At 45.3% G+C, this 20,211-nt stretch overlaps 1 protein-coding gene across 1 annotated transcript in view; it reads right to left on the bottom strand.

Annotated features, from left to right (window-relative positions):
• Positions 1–6,653: 6,653 nt before the first annotated feature.
• Positions 6,654–20,211, bottom strand: part of CHRDL1 (chordin like 1) — a 121,323-nt gene continuing 107,765 nt past the window's right edge. The window contains 4 exon segments of the mRNA XM_057719327.1: positions 6,654–7,161; positions 10,307–10,396; positions 12,789–12,956; positions 19,300–19,509. Coding sequence (XP_057575310.1) covers positions 7,031–7,161; positions 10,307–10,396; positions 12,789–12,956; positions 19,300–19,509 — 599 coding nt within the window. The 3' untranslated portion in view covers positions 6,654–7,030.

Below are 20,211 nucleotides of genomic sequence, written 5' to 3'. Positions count from 1 at the left end.
CAGAAGGTTTTTCACTCACCCCAGCCCTCTGCCTGTCATCTTGTAATTGGGGAATTCATTTCGAGGGTAATAAAGAGTAATACCATCTTTAAAAGTGAAAAGGTATCAGGGTTAAGCAACTCTCCTTCACTTCACTGAACCTGCTTCTTTCTGAAGGTCCAGACAGCTGCCCTGAAGGAACTCAGGTTGTGATTGTAGAGTGAGGTTGCAAATGGCGAAGCCCAGGGTCCTCTGAGCAGTGAGGCAGGCCTGGGTTTGGGACGGTGGGATGTGAAGAGAGGATGACAGCACAGAGGACCCGGAGAGCACGTGTGATGAAATGGAGAGAGGAGTCTGGCAAATACAAGCTTTGCCTTTGAGATTTTGCCTGGAGCCTGCTCTTCACCCCGCCCCCCCCCCCACCCGCCCCACCCAGAAAAGTGAAAGGAAACACCCTGCTTGCTCCTCTCTCCTCCCCCCCACCCTTGCCCCCGGGACCCAGCTTAAACAGGTACTAATTAGTGCTCTATATAATTTGGCTACGGTTCAAGGTTCAAGAGGCTTGTGTGGACTGGCCTGGAGATCTGAGCATCAAATAGAATGATGTTTCTAGAAGAAAATGCATGCTGGATTCTAAATTTTGGGCCAATATTTCATTCCTAGGCTGGGGACAGCTTATACTTGGAGGCAACTCAGAACTCCTCTTGTCCACATTAACTTGAAGTCAGGCCTTGGGTCTCTTGAACTATCCATTTTGTGAAGCCTCCATATATACCATGTGGGAGTCTAACTATTCACACACACAGAGATAGAGACCTAAGTTTCATAATATGTACTATAGCTATTCTAAATCTTGCATTACAATATAGATAGCATATATAGAAATACATACGCTATTTATCATCCACAATATTGAGGTCTAAGCAAGAATCCTTCACAGCTATGAGGCTGATACCACAAATGCAGGGACATCGTGCTTTAAGCACTAAAAAAATTCTATGTGTAAATCGAATATTTGTCACTGATTTAAAAAGATACCTTATACCATAATGGAAAAGAATATTTTAAAAAAAGAATATATATATATATATATCTGAATCACTTTGCTATACAGCAGAAATTCACTTTGCTATACAGCAGAAATTAACACAACATTGTAAATCAACTATACTTCAATAAAAAACATATTGATTAAATAAATAAAATAAAATACACCTTATGGCAACTCATTTTGCAAGGCAAACACTTTTTCATTTGTATTTGTTAACCCAGAGAAAATGTCCTGAAGGCTGGCCTCGCCCCTGGATATTTAAGTAATCCCTGGACTGCTTTCTTTCCCAACTGGAGAAAGAATCTCATCACATTGACTATTCACTTGGCAAATATTTACTGAATGTCTGGACGTGCTGGACACTGGGTCCCTGCCCTCTCAGAGCTCTCCAGATTCATCAGGGAGACTGTGGTTGGGCAAATGCTTCAAATTTTAACACATGAAGGCATGTAAAAGGTGAATGCACTCAATGCCCTCATCTCTAAAATAGGGTCAATAATGAGACCTATCACATAGGGCTGTGGTGAGAACTAACTGGGAAAACATGCATGTCAATTGATGACTACAGTGGCTGGCACGGGGTAAGTGTTTTGGTTGTTATTTCCTAGGAGAACAACTGTGTCTGAAAAAGGTGGACAGTCTGAGATGAGCAACGTGAGTTTTAAAAGACGTGCACGTGTTCACGAAGGAGATATATCAGAGGATGAACGTTCCAGGCAAACGGAGCTGTGTGCAAAGGCACAGAAGTACTAAGGACACGGTAAATACCTGGAAAATGGATTTGGCATGTTGGAGGATAGAGTACATAGGGAAAAATGGAAAATGGTGGCAAATTACGGGGGGCGGGGGTAGGGGAACAGGCAAGGCTCCAGAGAGGAGGTGACATTTGGACTGGGTCTTGAAGGATGAGTAGGAGTTTGCCAGGCAAAGAAGAGGGAAGAATATACTAATGGTGGGAAAACATACGTAAAGGCACAAACTTGTAAATGTGTATGAAATATTTGGGAGACTTCATGCTGTGGCTGGGGCTCTGCGTTCAAGGACTTCTCTCTTCCACTTGGAGGTTTCAGAGGTATCTGAACTTGTTTGGCAGACTGGTGGGGTGGGCCCCCTGAAGTCAATTTGCATGAGGGATTCATTGGGGAATAAAAGTAGTACATGTGCACCAAAAGGAAAGAGGGATGAGGGGAACAGACTCACGTCTGTCTTACAGGCTTATACAAGCAGACCTCAAAGATACTGTGGGTTGGGTTCCAGACCACTGCAATAAAGCAAATATGACAACAAAGCAAATCGCACACAGGGTTTGGCTCCCTAGTGCATATGAAAGTTATCTTTACAGTATACTGTACTCTATTAAGTGTGCAACAGCATTATGTCTAAAAAACAATGTGCATACCTTAATTTAAAGACTTTATAGGGACTTCCTTGGTGCCACAGTGGATAAGACTCTGTGCTCCCAATGCAGGAAGCCCAGGTTCAATCCCTGGTCAGGGAACTAGATCCCACATGCGTGCCACAACTCAGAGTTCACATGCCACAACTAAGGAGCCTGCTAGCTGCAGCAAAGACCTGGCACAACCAAATAAAAAAAATAAACAAATAAATAAATATTTTTTTTAAAAAAAAGACTTTATAGCTAAAAAATGCTAACGACCACCTAAGCCTTTGGTGAGTTGTAATCTTTTTACAATAGTAACATCAGAGATCACTGATCACAGATCACCATCACAAATATAACAATAATGAAAAAGTTTGAAATATCACAAGAACTACCAAGATGTGACAAAGACAAGGCATAAGCAAATGCTGTTGGAAAAATGGCACTGAGAGACATGCTTGAGGCAGGGTGGCCACAAACCTTTCATTTATAAAATACACAATAGCTGCGAAGCACAATAAAATGAGGGTGCCTGTGTTCAGCAGAACCTCTTCATATTGGCAACTGAGCCCTGAGAAGAGCTGAAAGCAGAATCTAAAGGGCCTGTTAAAGGCTTGTTTCCTTGAGAAACTCCAGGAGACTCTGAAGCACAAGAAGACTGTGCTTTGGTCCACATAATACGTACTCATCAACTATGTGTTAACTGCTTTAATGTAAGGTGGCAAAGTGTAACACCGCAGGGGGAGGGAGGAGGGCCTTCTCTCCACGTGTGCACGGGATACGGTGCCCCTGTGAAACACTGAGGACTCCAGAGCAGCACCAATGTGGTGGTACTTCTAGGCCAGCAGAAGGAGCACCCTGCAGCAACATCACAGCTGGCGGCCGTGCTGACTGTCAGGAGAGATGTTCTGATGGCCATTTTTTCCAACAGTGCCTCTCACAGAGGAGAAGCAAAGCAAGAAAGAACTAAAAGGGTGGGTAACGTGGTAGCAGGCAGGACTTGTCCTTGCGCCCTTATGAGATGATCTTGGGGGATTCCTGGGAATCCCTTGGTGGCGGGGTGGGGGTAGAGACTATAGGGAGGAAAAGACCCTGCAAGAGGAAGATAAGAGCAAAAGGCAATAAACATGGGCTACGTTTAGGAGACCAAACTGATAGGACTTGGTGAATTTTGGATGTGGGTGATCAGGAAAAGGGAAGCATGCCAGATGGAGCCAAGATGTCTGGTTTACATGTGGTTCCCCCAATGGAGGTAGAGCAATATTGGGATTTACAGCCCACCATTCCAGAAGAAAGTATGTCACGTATAAAGAGGAAGCAAACTAACAGAGATGATGGGAACTAGGCGTAGCTAATTCACAGTGAGGGGTTGGCAACCAAAGGCTGAAAATCTGTCCAGGTTGTGGGTCAGAAATTGAGTTCCGAGGGCTCTGCGTGGGGGCGTGGCTTCTTATGCAACCCATACAGCAGGCTAACCCTCCTTTTCCCATCATCTTCCACCTTTCCCCCTTTATAGGATCCCTCCCTTCAGTATTCAGGCATGGCCAAATACCTCCCACATTTAAGACGAAAACTTTCCTTTGACCTCATACCCTTCTCCAGCTACTTCCTTCACCTTCTCTCTCCACTCTCTGTAACTGAGCTTCTCTAAAGGGTTACCCTGAGCTGCTGTCTCTAGTTCCTCATCTTCCCACTCACCTCTGGCCTCTGTTCCTATCACTTTCCCAATATTTCACCACCAATGATGCCTATGTTGCTAACACCAACGCATCCTCTTCTGTCCTTACATTGTCTGACATTGCAGCTCTCTTATATCTTGGCTTCTGCGATAGCACAAATTTAGCTGGTACTAGGGGTCTGAGGGAATTTAGTTTGGATCAACATATGTGCCAACACTTTTACCCTGCTCCCTATGCAAATTTGCCACTGAGCAGGAGGCCAAAATCGAGGCCTTCTTGAAACCCAAGTCAATGACCTTCTGTCCCCAAGCTCTTAAAGTCGTAACCTAAATAGAAGCCATAAATCAATGGCCATTTTCAGTGCCATGCCATTTTTGAACATCCATGGGCATGAACGAATGCTCACTATGCACAAGACACTGGTCTAATCACCACACATGAACTGACCAAATTAGATCTCACTGCAAGAATGCAGGCAAAGGGCGACGGTACTACTGTTATGCCCATTTTATAGTCGGGGAGACTGACACAGCTAAGTGTACAGCTGGGTTTAAAAACCCAGGTCGTCTGACTGCAAAGTTCTCCCTCCTAACCACAAGGCTGTGGCGTGAGACGGGTGTCAAGCTGAGTGTGCAAAAGCCTCACCTGTTAACCCAGTCCAAGGTCAGTGCTGCCCAGAGTCAATCACTCACGCAACATTCCTGCACAGGATTTTTCCATATTAACTTTTTTTTTATTAATTTAGAAATCCAGAAATACAGTGACTACATAAATAAGTACCATATTTAGGTACATGTCCTGTGAGAAGAGTGAAAGGGTAATACTGTTATGTTACTCTTACTTGTTTACATGAGTTAACTAGAAAATGGCTACAACTGCTAAATGGTGCTTATGGGCTTTGTCGTTCCAAGTGTTTATGGTATAAATAAATACACAAGAAGAACCACATCCATTTCTCTCTAGGAACTACAGGCGGCTTGGCCTCTTCTCTGTCTGTCCTACTCCCTACGCAACACTGAACACTGGAGGGTTTCTACGTTGGCCTCGCATAGCACCCCAGCTCCTGCTTCACACAGAGCCTGGCAAAGGTGTGTCCCAACGCCTGGGGGCAGGAGTCTATCTAGGGAAGCTCCCTGGGTGTTCCCTTAAGGTTGAGCTTTCAGAGAATACCTGGGTGGGAAGGCTTTGGGGTGAGTCATCCAGAAGGGGAAATCACCACTCTGCTTCAGGATCCGGTGACTTGTTTCCACACTATGGAAATACTGCCACCTCTGGGAGGGATGCAGCAGCTACTTACATCCCCTCCCCCACCCCGCCACTAATGCTCTGTGGCCTTTCTGGCCTGGATGTCCTTCTTCCACCCACCCCCACCCCCACCCCTCCCAAGAGGAATGTATCTGAGAGGCTGGTCCCCTGAAGGCCTGGCCACCAGGCCCCTGTGTCTCTTTTATGAGAACAGACTCCTTTATGCCAGGTTGCTATAAAGACTGGACCTTTTATACTTTTCCCTATTGGTGTCAAATAGGGGAAAAAAATGTTCCTCTTACCTATGGTCACAGAGTAGGAAATATGGGATTTCTTGGTCCTTAATATTTAAGTACTCACTGGAGTTCATCCATGCTGCCTCAGAGGAGATAAATCTAGAAGACAGGCTTGAGATCCCTGCTGTGGAGAACTTATAGTTTCCCCGCAAAGATGATTTCTAAAGCCAGGCCTTAGAATGGGTCATTTGGGCTCTGGTATTAGCTGCAAAGAGACATTTTCAGAGCAGCCTTCTCTGGGATCCATGAGTCAAATCCATGCTTGGTGCATGAGAGGAGAATGGTAGGAAAGTTTAGATTGCTATCAGAATCCCCATTTCACCAAATTAGCAATAATTCTCCTAATTGAAGCTCGTGAGGACAGAGCCCCTTGCCAAGTAAAAACCAACTCCCATAACTGGAGAAGGGAAACCGCCCTTTTAAGAAGCTTCTAGAATTTTATCATGTAACCAAAACCTTTGGACTAGAGAACTATGACCTCAAGAGAATAAGTGAGGATTGAGCTGTTAATTGGTGAGTTTTGTGGACTTGAAAACTCACAGCTGGCCTTGTGGACTTCTATCAACTCCTTTCTTCAACAACTATTTTGCCTTATATAGATTCAGTTTCTGAAAATTTTACCCAATTCTAACTTCTTTATGGAGGTCCCATACTTTCAGGGAGAAAAGAAATGTGGGCTCATCAGGGAAAAGTTCTTTCCCACCTCAAAGTGAAGGTGGCCATGAAATGGTGTGCTTATTCTTTCCCAGGGTTGGTGCCATCAACTATACCACAGACCCAAGGGCAGAGCCTTCTGCTCACAACTCCTTATTTATCCTCCTGGGTACCAACCGCCTCCAAGCTACTTCAGAGCCAGCCAAGGGAAAGAAGGGGAGCGGCAAGACACTGGCCTTGCCTCAGAATGAAGGCTGTAGTTCAGTGTGCGTGTGTGTGTGTGTGTGTGTGTGTGTGTGTGTGTGTGTGTGTGTGTGTACGTGTGTGTGAAGATGGGGAGTGGACTTTTTTAAAACACAAGACATTCAGAATTTCATACAAATATTTTCTCTGTACTAAAGAACTCCTACTAAGCAATTCCCTTCTCTTTCTTTCACTGGAATAACTTTCTAGATAGAAACCCCAGGGTTTTGTTTACTCTTTAATCGGTAAAGAAATGTGATTCTCCCAGAAACTAGAGCAGTGTTGTGGCGTTCTAGCCCTCTTCCTCACACAAAGAATTCAAGACTCTTCTAGTCTCTTTGGAGGAGATGTTTAGGGGCAAGTTATGCTGTGCATGGCGTGAATAACTGACTGCATTTAAGTTTGGGGTTTTAGGGCACTGTTGACTTAAGCAAAGTAAGCCTGCAGTCCAGCTGCAGCTTGAGTTTTCTTGCTTTACTCTATCCAGTACTGTCTGTCTCGTCTAACAGTGGCTCTTTTCAGACCTTTCCAGGTACAAAACCTTGACCAAATCTTCGAGCTCCGTTCGGCACACACGACTTGAGCACATCTGGCTGATCTGGGCTTCTCCTTCAGTGAAGATCTTCCACTGGCCTAAAAGGCAAACAAAGTGGCCCAGAGATGTGAGAGGATGGCAGAGCCAATGAGGAGTAGAACTGATAGACCCCATCCTTCCCCATGCACTCAGGGACGCGCTGGGGGGAGCTGGAAGACCAGTGTCATGTGATTTCAGCACAACAGTCCCTGAAACACTTTCCTGGGGACAGATATGGAAAAATGGGCCACGGAGTCTTCAACACATAGCATTTGTAAGGATCCCAAGAATAATAAAGAATTGCTTCCTCAAGAGTAAAACCTAAGTATTGGGTTGGCCAAAAAGTTCGTTTGGGTTTTTGTAAGCTGTTATGGAAAAACCCAAAGGAACTTTTTTGCCAACCTAATATTCTTGGGCTTTTTACAATCTACTTAGCATTCGCGAAATGCTCCACTACCAGATTGTTAGCTACCAGGTGGCTCACTTGGCGGCATGTCAAATAAGGCACTTTGGAGACCAGTACCTGGTGCATTACTGGGGTTTTGCTTACTCTTTGAGGCCCGAACATTAGTTTGGGTTACTTGATTACTGACTGCTCTTTTCTCTAGTTCTGCTGCCCTTTGTTAAAAACTCCTCCCCTCTGCTTTGTCTTATGCCCACATGGAGGCCTCACACCGCCTTTAGCAGCCCTCCCTGCCTCCCTGGGCTCCACAGAGAGTTCCAGCCTCACATCCGCCATGTGGCCCCTCTCTGCTCTGGGTGAACACAGCAGCATCCCTTCCACTTCCTGTCATCCCTGCTCCTGTCCCCTTCCGCCGGTTCCTGTTTCCTGCTCCGCCTCCCCCTGGAACTGTCCATACTTCCAATGTGTCCTTACCAACTTCTCTATCCCCTCTCATGCTATGCTAACTGAGCAGGTGGTTTTGAGTGCATACCCTGTGCTGAGTGCTGGAAACCACCCAATGTCTCTGGACCATCCCTTTTCTAACTTTCCTGGTCCCTCAGTGGTAAGATCTTCCTTCTGCTACTATCATCTTCCTCTGTCAAATAGCCTCCCTAACAAAATGCCTATGCTGGATGCCCTCTTCAGTCTTCTTTTCAATCCCATGCTCATGATGTTGCAACCTGGAGAATTCCACGCATCCAAGGTCAGCAAGTGCCTCTTACTCCAAAACCATTGTTGAACCTCTTTTCTTTCTCTCACCACAGGAGACTATGCCCTCCTTCCTTACAGGCTCCATTTCTCTGCTCCTTTTTCCCTTGGATTCTTCACTGTTCCCTATTTTCTCGGATTCGATGGGAAAGGAGAGATGGATTGGGCAAAGAAGCGGTTTCTACGGAAGCCCTACCATGTGCCAGGAACTGACAGGCACATTACATACAGGGGTCAGGCTTGCTCTTCTCAGTCCCCAGGTGACCCTGCAGGATCATCTCATTACCCACTTCCTACAGAGGCACACATCATCTACCTCCATTATGCACCCTAAATCTTAACTGTGATGGGAAGAGTTTGTTTGAATCATCTTTCAAGTGCCCCAGTGACTAGCACAGTGCCTGGCTCACAGTATGAAAAAAATAGGTTCTTTGAAATTAATTGGTAATTTCAAAAGTCACGTTATTGATCCTATAGACTCCGCCTCCTTTATTCCTTACAAGAACTCCTAACTCCTCCATTTGAATTCTCCTACTGTCCAGTTAATTGTCTACCCATCTCCTGAAGAATAAACAATTGACCTCATCAACCCTACGTCCAGCTGCCTATTGGATAACTCTGCTCATATGGACCTCAAGCATCTTAATCTAAACATGTTCCAAGTAAAACTTATTTTTTCACCAATACCTGCTCATTCTCCAGAGTTTCCCACTGGTGAATGGTATTACTATTCACCCAGTCTATAAAGTGGTTAATATTGGAGTCATTCTAAACTCATTTCTCTCTTTGAACCTGATCTTGATGCTTTAACCTCAGCCCCTCACAGGGACTCCTCCTCCCCTGTCTAACCAACTTAATACATTCTAACAGCTTCCTACAGACTATCACCAGCTCTCTCAATGAAAGCCAACCTTCCACTCCATACAGCAAGTACCACTTTCTAAAAAACAGATCTGAATGCATCGTTCACTTGCTTAAAAACCCCCACTGGGGTTCTCTAGTCTAAAGACCAAGTCCAGCTTCTTAGCATGGCATATTGGGGTCTTTAGAATATGGCTTCTCAAAGTAGGTGCATAATAAATGCTTCTGACAGCCAAGAGACATCTTTCCAAAGCACCATTTGGATACCACTACACTGTGTATAAGTTTGCAACAACTACCCACACTTCTTGTCTCCTATCTCAACTTCTCACCAGCTTCTTCCAGGCCCCCTAACTACTTCCCACGTCCAACTCTTCTCATCTTTCTGTGCACCCTATGTGGCCTTTGTAATTCTTCCTCATCCACACCCACCCACCCACCCACATCCACACCCACATTTCTTCTTTGCTCCCGTCTGAGTCTCCTCTTAGGCTGCACCCTCTTCCTGGACTGATTTCCTGACCTGTTGCCCAGTCGCACCCTTCTCTTTCAAAACCCACCTCCTCCCCGAAGCCTTCCCTGACTAAGCCCACCTGGCTCTCATCTCATTGTTCTTTGCAGATTCCCCTGAGCACTTAGGTATTTAATTCTTCAGAAGTATACTAATTCATAATGAAGGCATTTTCATGTTCTGTCTTGCCCATTAGAATTCCCTGTGGATAGAAATTCTGTGCCTTTTATTCCTTCAGAAGTGCTTCGCTCCCCCCACGCAGTGCCTAGCAGGATCTAGTCCCAGGCTCCGTCTAGCGTAGAAAGTGGGAGAGCTGCAAGTATGCTTGAGTGCCTGGGTGCTTTTCAAGAAACACGATCAACCGGGGCAGTTCCAAAGAGTCAAACAGAGTTTTGATACAACACAAGAATCGATATGCAGTCATCTTCTCTCTCTCTCTCATCCCCACCACTGAGGACATAGCCTTCCAGATGTAAAGTCTCCACAGACAGACCAGACCTCCCACCCTCTTGAGACTCTGGGTTTAGTCACCCAGAGGGGAGAGAGAGAACATCCTCTGATGCTGACATGGGGCATTGCTCCTGTTCAGTGAGAACACGGTGGGGACTTTATTTGGGGCTACACGACATTGAAAACTAGATTTGTTTTCCAGGGAGGAGTAAAGAGAGTCACCACTTACTCAGGGTTGTCCTGGTCACCAGCTTGAAGTGATGGAGCTCCTCAAACATCCTCTTGGAGATCTTCTCAATATGGAAGTGCTGGAGGATGCCTGGGGCCAAGCACAAAGTGGGGCAGGTGGTCAGGCGCTCTCTATCTGGAACCACCAGCCCCTTTTTCTGCTTGGGCTGAGCATATCATCTCATTACTGGGGCTTAGGAGACTTGAGCCGGGCCTGTGTAATGTGCTTAACCAGGAACTTGGACGGCTCGAGGGTTATAATTGACTCCATTTGTTTCCTTGGCTCGCTGACCTCCCTGCTGGTTCTCCAGAGGATGGAGATAAGGGAGACAGAGCTGCTGACCGTGGGACCCGCTCCTGGGGAAAGCCACAGGGAATTAAACATGGGTGCTGGAGTTTCTGCAGCCAAAAGCAGTATAAGACATTCTGCCCTTGCCCCTGGTCTGGGTAGACTATGTCCCTGCCAAGCCACTGGGCTGCCCTCCTGGCTCGGCAGCAAGAACCAGCAGCGGGCCTTGCAGACAGGTTGTGCAAACAGAGAAGCCATCCTTAGTCCTGAACTCACCAGAAAGCACATTTTCCTTTGGGAAACAGTCACAGCTCCTTTTGCTTTCCCTTATAAAAATGGGCAGAGTGAGAATAAGGGGGCTTCCACAGTCTCAACCTTGCCTGAATAGCTTTTATCAGAATAACACGTGAACAAGTGAAAACTGCCTTGCAGCTAAGGAGCAATGTTACCAGCCCACTTAAATAATCCTCAAGAGGTCTACAGAGAGCAACGGACATGGAGCCTAGGTTTTCCTCTGTCCAGCATGCACACATCTTGAATACCTAGCACTGTGGACAAGAGCTTATTTAGAGGCGACACTAGCAATTTGGAAAACATCCACACATCTCTGTGAGGTGAGAGATGTGGGGCGACAGATACATAGTGAGATCACGGCTACAGAAGCCAACAGACTGGTGCTTGGTCCTGGTGACCAGTTACAGAGGAGCTAGGGAGTTAGAGAGGGCAACTCCACATTCCTAGGTCCAGAGCAAAAATAAACAGAGGTGAGCCTTATACATATGCTCTAGCATATTTTCAAAGGGGGAGAGAGGAACTTGTTCTTTCAAGAAAGAAAGGAGAGAAAAAAGGCCCACAATATACTAGAGCAGTTGTTTTTCAAATGATGGGTCCAAGCGCCACCTGAATCAGCATCACCTGGCTATTTGTTAGAAACATAAATGTTTAGACCCTACCGGAGGCTGACTGAATTCGCATTTCTTGGATGGGGCCAGGTAGCTGTGTTTTCAACCAGCTCCTTGTGTGATGTTGAAACTTACTCAAACTTTGAGCACTCTCGAGCCTTATGCGGGAGCCAGCTGAAAAAGGAAGTGCATTATTTCCCAACTGAAATCTCACCTCTACACTCAGATTCGTAGAAAACTTGACCAGACTCGATCAGCCCTAGTCTGCTAGCTATGGGATGGTTTGAATAGTTGTAGGTTCCCAATGAAGAGAATGTGGCTTGCTGTGGTAGTCAATGTGAGTAATCAGAAAAGGAACTAGACTTCACGCCTGGGATTGTTCCTCCAGTGAGACTACAATCTTCTTGAAGGCAGGGGTGATATTTTAAATTTGTCTTACCACAGAGTCCCCAGCAGGATTTGAGAGACTCAGCTGTACACTGAATGAATGCATTTTCATGTTTGTTGAGCTTCGTCTTGGAAACAATGGTAGGCTACACTTTGGGAGTTTACAACCCTGGCAGTATGTTAGAATCACCCATGGAGCTTTCAGAGCAAACCCTTAAGCCCAAGCCCCACTCAGCCAATTAGTCAGACTCTCTGCGGGTACGCTCAGGGATTTGGAATTTAAAAACCTTCCCAGATGGGACTTCCCTCATGGCCCAGTGGTTAAGAATCCGCCTGCCAATGCAGGGCACATGGGTTTGAGTCCTGGTCCTGGAAGATCCCACGTGCCACAGAGCAACTAAGCCCATGCGCCACAACTACTGAGCCCGCATGCTGCTACTACTGAAGCCTGTGTGCCTAGAGCCCGTGCTCCACAACAAGAGAAGCCACTGCAATGAGAAGCCCGTACACCACAACGAAGAGTAGCCCCCGCTCGCCACAACTAAAGAAAGCCCGCGTGCAGCGACGAAGACCCAATGCAGCCAATAAATAAATAAATAAAAATTTACAAAACCTTCCCAGATGATTCTGATGTGCAACCAGGATTAAGACCCACTCCTCCAGCCTTGTTGTGTGAGAAAGACAACAAACCCCAATGGTCAATACTTACTTCTTAGCCCAGGTCACGGTTAAGGTTAAAGGCCACAATGGCAATGGTGCGAGTCATGTGTTAGTTTCTAAGCAATCGGAAATCTTCTGACCCAAACAGAGGAACAGGCTGAAGCAAAATGAAGGTGAGTCTTCCCTTCCTTCCCTGTGTCCCCCTTACAAAAAAAATGACAAGAAATTAATGTCGTCTGGCTCACCCTTTCGAATGGTCCAAACGTGGACCTCTACCTGAGGCGGTCTCTCTGTCTCCAGTGCTATTTTTCTGGTGGTTTCCCCATCCTCCATGAACACAGACTCATACACGGGCATCGTTTCTTCTCCACAAAAGTAGCCTTTGCTGTCAAAGCTTTGGCCGGGAAGTTCTTCTGGAATCAGGAAGCAAGTAGAGACTTGTCATGGTTTTCCAAAACTAGAAGCAAACTTCTGCATTCATGCATCTCCTTGTTCATAGCACCACACAAGCATCAAAAGTGGAAATCTACAAGAACATTCCTACAGAGCTAGAAATCCCACCCACATTCCACTGGCTCAGCTGAGGCTGCCCCTGTAACAGCCACCAAATCACAAAGGAGCACGTGACCTTTAAGGCCACGTGATGACAGAACCCTGGCCCCAAAGCTACACTGGACCCACCACCACTGCATGAGAAGTGGATCTTCACAAAGAGGAACAATATGACCAGGTACACATCTGCTGGGCACTTACGGGAACATAGGATTTTCCATGCTGGGTCAGGATCGTGGTTGGGCTAGCTCAGTGTTGCCAACAGAGGCCCAAGGAATGGGCTGACAGAAGGCCTCGGTCAACTTCCCTGACGTCAATTAGGTATACTTAGAAAACTTTTATGACACTCATTTATGTGTATATACTTGCCCAAAGGATCTATCCAAATTGGCTTGACATTTCTGAATGCTCTTTGATTTGTTTGTAAGTGGAATGCTAATACCAGATCAACACCAGTGCCAAAACCTAGATGTCAGATTAGTCATATGCATGCTATGCCAAATGAATGGTTGGAAGACACCAAAAAATTGGTCAAATCCCTCAACTATGGATCATTTAAAGTATAAACTAAATTGTTGGATTTCAGCTTCCAGGCATAAAGGTACCAGCCCCCTCTTACTCCCCATTCTGCTCCACCCTCTTCTTTCCTCAGCCCACTATGGAAAGAAGTTTCCCTTGGTTGGTTATCTGTAACAAGTTTCTTTGCTGGCCTCATAATCAGCACCTTCTTCAGCTGTGTATTCCAAGTGCAACACTCAAATCGGGAACAACAAAGACAAGCTGAGGACACCCTGGAAAACTCTGAATATGTGCAGAAGCCATCTGTAAGAACATGTGATGAAATCGTTGGGTGTTGAGTGTTTTGGACCCGTGACTCTAATTAGGGGGACTCACTGTCAGCCGATCAGACGCACTTGGACTAGAGCTTGTAATCAAATTGCTATTGCATGTCTCTTGCTGACCTGATTAGCTCTCCCAGCTCCACCACCATTTTGGCACTGTAAGGACAAAATCCTAGTCTTCTCTGGATGATTCCAGGTTGGATGACTCAATTTGTAGATTATCCTAGAGTCAAGCTTTCTTTCTCCTTTTGTCTTTTTTAGTTATTTCATTACTCGGTGGGCTGGTCTTTTTTGGTGATACGTTAGGTGATTAAGGGACGTGTACTAGCACTTTTCCATAGGTGGAGGGGGAGGAGGTCACGAAGTATACAAACCTCTATGTATTTAATTACCACCTTTAGAATGAGAGCCGGGTTCATGTGTTAAATCTTGCTCACCAGCTTAATGCTAGCTATAGCTACAACTGCCATCTGAAACCCAGGACAGCACTGGAAGTACCTATAACATGCTAAAAGTTCTCCCAGTTTCCTGAAGAGTCATCCTGCCCCACCATCCCTCCCCTCCAAGAGCTTAGTTTACTCACTAGAAGGGATCTACAAGCAACAAAATCCATTAGTGACTCAACCCCGGCTGGCACATGAAAATATTAAGAGTAAATAAACAGAGTGTCTTTCGAACTACCTACTCGGCAACCTCTTCATTCCACACCCTCCACTTCGAGGTGCTTCCCGATCACTGCACGTTCACCTCCTTTTATTTCCTTCAGGGGAAGCACGCCAAGCCTGAAGTCATTTCTGGCCATCCCCACTTCCTACGAGAATGCTCCTGTTCTGAGTCCTCCAGAACTAAGATATTAAGAAACCACTCCTTACGGAAGTGGGGATGGCTGATGCAAGAGATCTATTATCCCAGCCCAGGAAAAAAACCTGAAGTCTTAATGGGGGTCTTTTATGCTGTAACCCCAAAGGAGTGTGTCATTACGGGAATTCCAGGTATTGTGGTGGTATGGTGGGGTTGAGAGGTGAGCTGGGGAACCTTCAGGGGGTAGAAGCCCTACACAACCCTGCAGATGGCCACTGATACATGAAGCAAGGCCAGCTTCCACCAGAGTAAAGACAAGACAGAGAGAGGTGAAACTCACATCCTTTATTTTGGCCTTAGTGCGTTACTGGAGGGGCCTGCAATCGTTTCTTCTAACGAAACTTTTGGCTGGATCACCAGTGAATTTTATTCGTCTCTTTTCCCTTCTCAACATGAATAACTGAATTTACTGTTCTTTTTTCTGTTGATCTTCTCTCCTCACTCCTTTATTCCCATTCCTCTGGGTCCTGTGTCATTTTCTAAGAGGCCAAGCATGCCATGATCTTCCCTTTCTCACCCCTTCACATCATTCAGAACTCTACTCAAACATCATTCTTCAGAGAAGCCTTCCCTAACCAGCCTTTTGAAAGCGCTTCGCCCTGCCTGTCCCATTCAGTCATCTGACCCTGTCTGTTTTTCTCTTCCCAGTACTCATCACCACTGAAAATTACCTCATTGCTTTGTGTTCACTGCCTTTCTCCTATTAGAATGTAAGGAGCGTTCCTGGCAAGTAGCCTGCGTCTTTCTGCTTTATCTCCCTATTCTCAGCGCCTGGAAGAGTGTCATGCACACAGAAGGCACATAATATGTGTTTGCAGACTGCACGCTGCATGAACAAGTGCATGCCCCTTGAGGCTCTGAAGCTGCTGAGGACCCAGGCCTCTGTGGATAGTGACTCTTACAGGGCAACGTGACTATTAGGAGACTTTCAATTTGTAGACATCCATGTGTGGCTCAGTGAGGGCAGGTGACAGAATGGGACAGACACTCTCCCTTTCCATGTTGCCCAGTAAGTCCTCTATCTCTACATGCCTGAGCATCATGGGAAGGCGGGAAAAGGCACTCTTCCAGACACACAGTTTTAGTCAATAAGACTCTTCAGTATATTGCCAATTGGGATCCTGAAGGCAGTTTTTTAAATAATAGTCTTTATTACTTTTTCTAATTACAAAAGTCATACCCGTTTATTGTTGAAAATTTAGAAAACACAGATAAACAGAAAGAGAAAAGAATTACCCATTACTCAGTCATCCAAAGATGGCCGCTGTCACATTCTGCATATGCCCTTCCAGTCTTTTCTATTTTTTGATGTAAGCATATTATCCACACTTTCTCTATTAAAGAAAACTGAGGTGTATAAAGTGAAGTGACTTGCCCAGAGTCACAGAAATAGATAATAAAACCAAGGCTTGGAACCCAGGTCACTTCCAGCCCATTGTTTTTTCCAGGCCAGCAGGAAATGTTGACTGATTAAAAAAAAAAAGGCAAATCAGTTAGTTAAATGTTGGTTTTGACAGACGAGCTAGTGAAAAATACTAGCATTGGGGTTGACAGAGTACTGGACTGCTAATCAAGCATTCTAGCCCTGGCTCTGCCACTGGTTTCCTAGATCATAATATACATATTGTTTAGTAGCTTACTCTTTGTACTTAACAGATATATTGCAAACATGTTTCTGTGCCATTAAATCTTGTTCTACAGTGATTTTTTAAATTTTATTTATTTATTTTTGGCTGCATTGGGTCTTCCTTGCTGCGGGCAGGCTCTCTCTAGTTGTGGTGAGCAGGGGCTACTCTTTGCTGCAGTGCACGGGCTTCTCACTGCAGCTGCTTCTCTTGTTGTGGAGCACAGGCTCTAGGCACTCGGGCTTCAGTAGTTGTGGCTCGTGGGCTCCAGAGCACAGGCTCGCTAGTTGTGGTACACAGGCTTAGCTGCTCCTCGGCATGTGGGATCCTCCCGGGCCAGGGCTCAAACACGTGTCCCCTGCATTGGCAGGTGGATTCTTAACCTTTGCACCACCAGGGAAGCCCTTGTTCTACAGCGATTTTTAATGGCTATATAATACACCACAGTACAGATATACCATAATTTATTTAATCATTTCCATACTGGTGGACTTTCAGTTTGTTTCCAATATTTCACTATTGTAATCAGCACTGCAGCAAAAATCCTTGTTTGCATATCTCTGTAAGTCTCTGATCACTTTCTTTGGATTTCTAGGAGCAGAACTGCTTAGCCAAAGAGTATGAACATAAAGATTTTAATAAATGCCACCAACCTGAAAGGCAATGCCTGTTCTGTGTCCTGTGCTCACACCTTTTTGATCCCTTCACTTTTATTTGAATCACCTACACCAATACAACCCTAACCGTACAAAGAATTGGGATTTGGTCTGAAGGTGTGAGATTCAAATTGGAATGTTATATCATGGGAGGGTTTATCTTGCCTGGGTAGTTTAGGTAACTATTAGTTTGTGTCTGAAATTATCTTGTATTACTTTTATGATTATAGGCGTTAGACCCTTGACAGGAGAGAAAATTGTGTTGGTGGAACTACTTCTAAGTGACACTAAAAGGCTTGGGGATCCAGTGAGACTGCAGACTTGGAAGCTACAACAGGTCATCGTGGCTGGGTGGCCGCCCTGTCCGTATCCTCAGAATGTGCTCTCTCCCTGCCCCTGATGAGTACATTCCCTCATCAGTTTTCATGCCCCAATTCTCCACTCCCTATCAGATAGCTCCTGTCCTTCCTACCCACATCCTGCCCCTACTCTGGAAGACGAAGCTTGTTACATCACATGGAGGCCCTTGTTAAAATGCAAATCCTGATGCAGTAGGTCTGGGGTGGGACCTGAGAGTCTGCATTTCTAACTAGCTCCCAGGTGATGCTGGCGCATAAACTACACTTCGATTAGCAAGACCATAAACCACCCTGAGCCTACAGCCGTGGTTCCCGAACTTGTCTGCAAATTAATATTGCCTGAGGAGCTTCTAAAATTCCGAACCCCAGGCTACACCTCAAATCAATTAAATCATAATCTCTGGGGATGAGACACAGGTATTTTTAGAAGCCTCTGGGGGATTCCAACGTGCAGAGAGGTTTGGGAACCACTGGCCTACATGAAGATGCTCAAAATACATATATATTGAATACACTGATAAAGTTCATGTCTGCCTGCTACTCAAAAGCAATTGCCTAAATTGAATAAATGATTTGGCTCTCTGCCTACATTTAAAAACATTTGTTTTTTTAAAAAAAGTATTTATTTATTTGGCTGTGCCGGGTCTTATTTGTGGCACGTGGGATCTTTAGCTGCAGCATATGGAATCTAGTTCCCTGACCAGGGATTGAACCTGGGCCCCCTGTGTTGGGAGCACCGAGTCTTAACCACCGGACCACCAGGGAAGTCCCTAAAAACATTTGGTTTTTCATCTCTGTTTACAACAATGCTTTGCATGTAGACATAAGAAATGACAAATTAATGTGTCCGGAAGTGATTAATTCATTCAGTCCTAGAATGTTAGAGCTGGAAAGGCCCTAAGAAATCTACTCTAACTCTCCTGTTTTGCAGAGAAGGAAACTGAGCTTCTTGTTCTAGGTCACACAGGAAACCAGTGGCAGAGCCAGGGCTAGATGGCTTGATTAGCAATCCAGTACTCTGTCAACTCCAATACTACGGACTATTTTTCTCTAGCTCGTGTGTCAAAACCAACATTTAACTCAGTGATTTGCAGGGTTTTTTTGTTTATCAGTGAACATTTTCTGCTAGGCTGAAAGTGACCTGGTTTTATTATCTATTTCTGTGACTCTGGGCAAGTCACTTCACTTTATACACCACAGTTTTCTTGTCTTTTTTTTTTTTTTTCATTTTATTTATTTATTTTTTTTGAGTTTTCTTGTCTTTAATAGAGAAATGATAATATCATTATAGGATTTTAGTACTGGAAGGAAGCTTGGATATCAACTATTCCAAACTCTTCATTGTCCAGATGAGGATGATGTAGCCTAGAGCAGATCTGGCACATTTCCAAGGTCACACAGCAACTTAGTGATTAGGACCAGAATCCACTCTCCTTCCACTATACCACACCTGTCTCTAGTCCTGTCTGAAAGAGAAAATGGAGGTGATTGTGCTTTGACGAGTCAAATGGTGATATAAACAAAGGGTGCAATTGTCCTTCCTAATAATCACAACAACCTAATTTCTCTACTATTTAGAACAGCAAGGCTTAAGTTCAGCCCTTAGGGCTACATGGGGTCAAAGGTTTGGCAGACACAAGCATATCCCTAGCCGATTTCTGAGAAGTCAATTTCCTCCAAGCAACCAACTTATCAGCCCTTCAAGAGAGGAGCGAATGTAGCTCCTTATTAGTTATTAGTAGAGCTATTACCATTACAATTATATGGCAGGTTGTGGTTATGTTTCTGATGCTCAAAGAACATTGAGAATGACTATGTGGGGATCTCAGTCAACCAAAGGCAGGGCTTCCAACCAACGCACCTTTTGCCTTTTTACCTGGACACACCTTGCAGCACTTTCCGTCTATTTTTTGAGGATACTTGCAGGGGTATCGATTGGGGCAGTGGATTTTCTTGCACTCTTGCTTGGTGACATTACAAGTGCACAGCACACACTCCACAATGCCAAATGCCCGGAGGTTTGGGTGCCAGGACTCGCCATGGGAATAGGTCTTTCCATTGGAAACACACACTGGAAGAGAACGCAGGACTGGAAATTAAAGACTAGGGAGCTGAAATGGGCCCCTGTGCTCAGAGCCCAAGCCCTGAACCCCTTAAGACATCAAGCATTCTTGTCATGGCCATAGAGGTATGTTCACAGAGCAGCCTCCGTAACCAAAGAACAGCTTGTGCCTTGTTCTCCTGTCAGCAACTATTCACGATCTTCACCAGAAGCCTCTGGATGCCCACAAGGGCCTGACACATAGTAGGCCATCAATAAATATCTTTTAAATGTTGGAATGAATGGATGTGTGAAAGCAGAGTTCTAGCTGTCTAGGGTGTCTGATAAGGAACCTCTGCTAGAATGTGGTGTTCAGACCTGCAGTTCCATGGAGGATTGGGATGGCCCAAGTGGATGAGCTTCTAGGCATGAAAATCTCCCAGGAAGGTTTGCTGCCCAGGGAGGCTAGATGCAAAAACTACCGCTCTTCTCAAAGCGCCAAGTTTTTCCAGATCCTGAAGCAAATCCACTCAGAAGGTCAAATGCTATGAGAACCTGATCTAGTAACACAGATGGGTATGGAGCTTAATGGTGCTGGCTTCCTCTCTGGCGTGGGAAGGTAGGTGCTGAGACAAGATTGAGAGGCAAAGGACCCACCCCTCCCGGGGTAAGTGGTGAAAGGGAGCCTTTTACACCTCCAATCTTCTGGCAATGTCCTGTCTCCTCATAGTG

This window comes from Hippopotamus amphibius, chromosome X, assembly GCF_030028045.1.
Source record: "Hippopotamus amphibius kiboko isolate mHipAmp2 chromosome X, mHipAmp2.hap2, whole genome shotgun sequence".
In the NCBI taxonomy this organism is placed as follows: Eukaryota; Metazoa; Chordata; class Mammalia; order Artiodactyla; family Hippopotamidae; genus Hippopotamus; species Hippopotamus amphibius.
The sequence above is the reverse complement of the archived record's forward strand: the minus strand, read 5'-3'. Positions and strand labels throughout refer to the sequence as shown.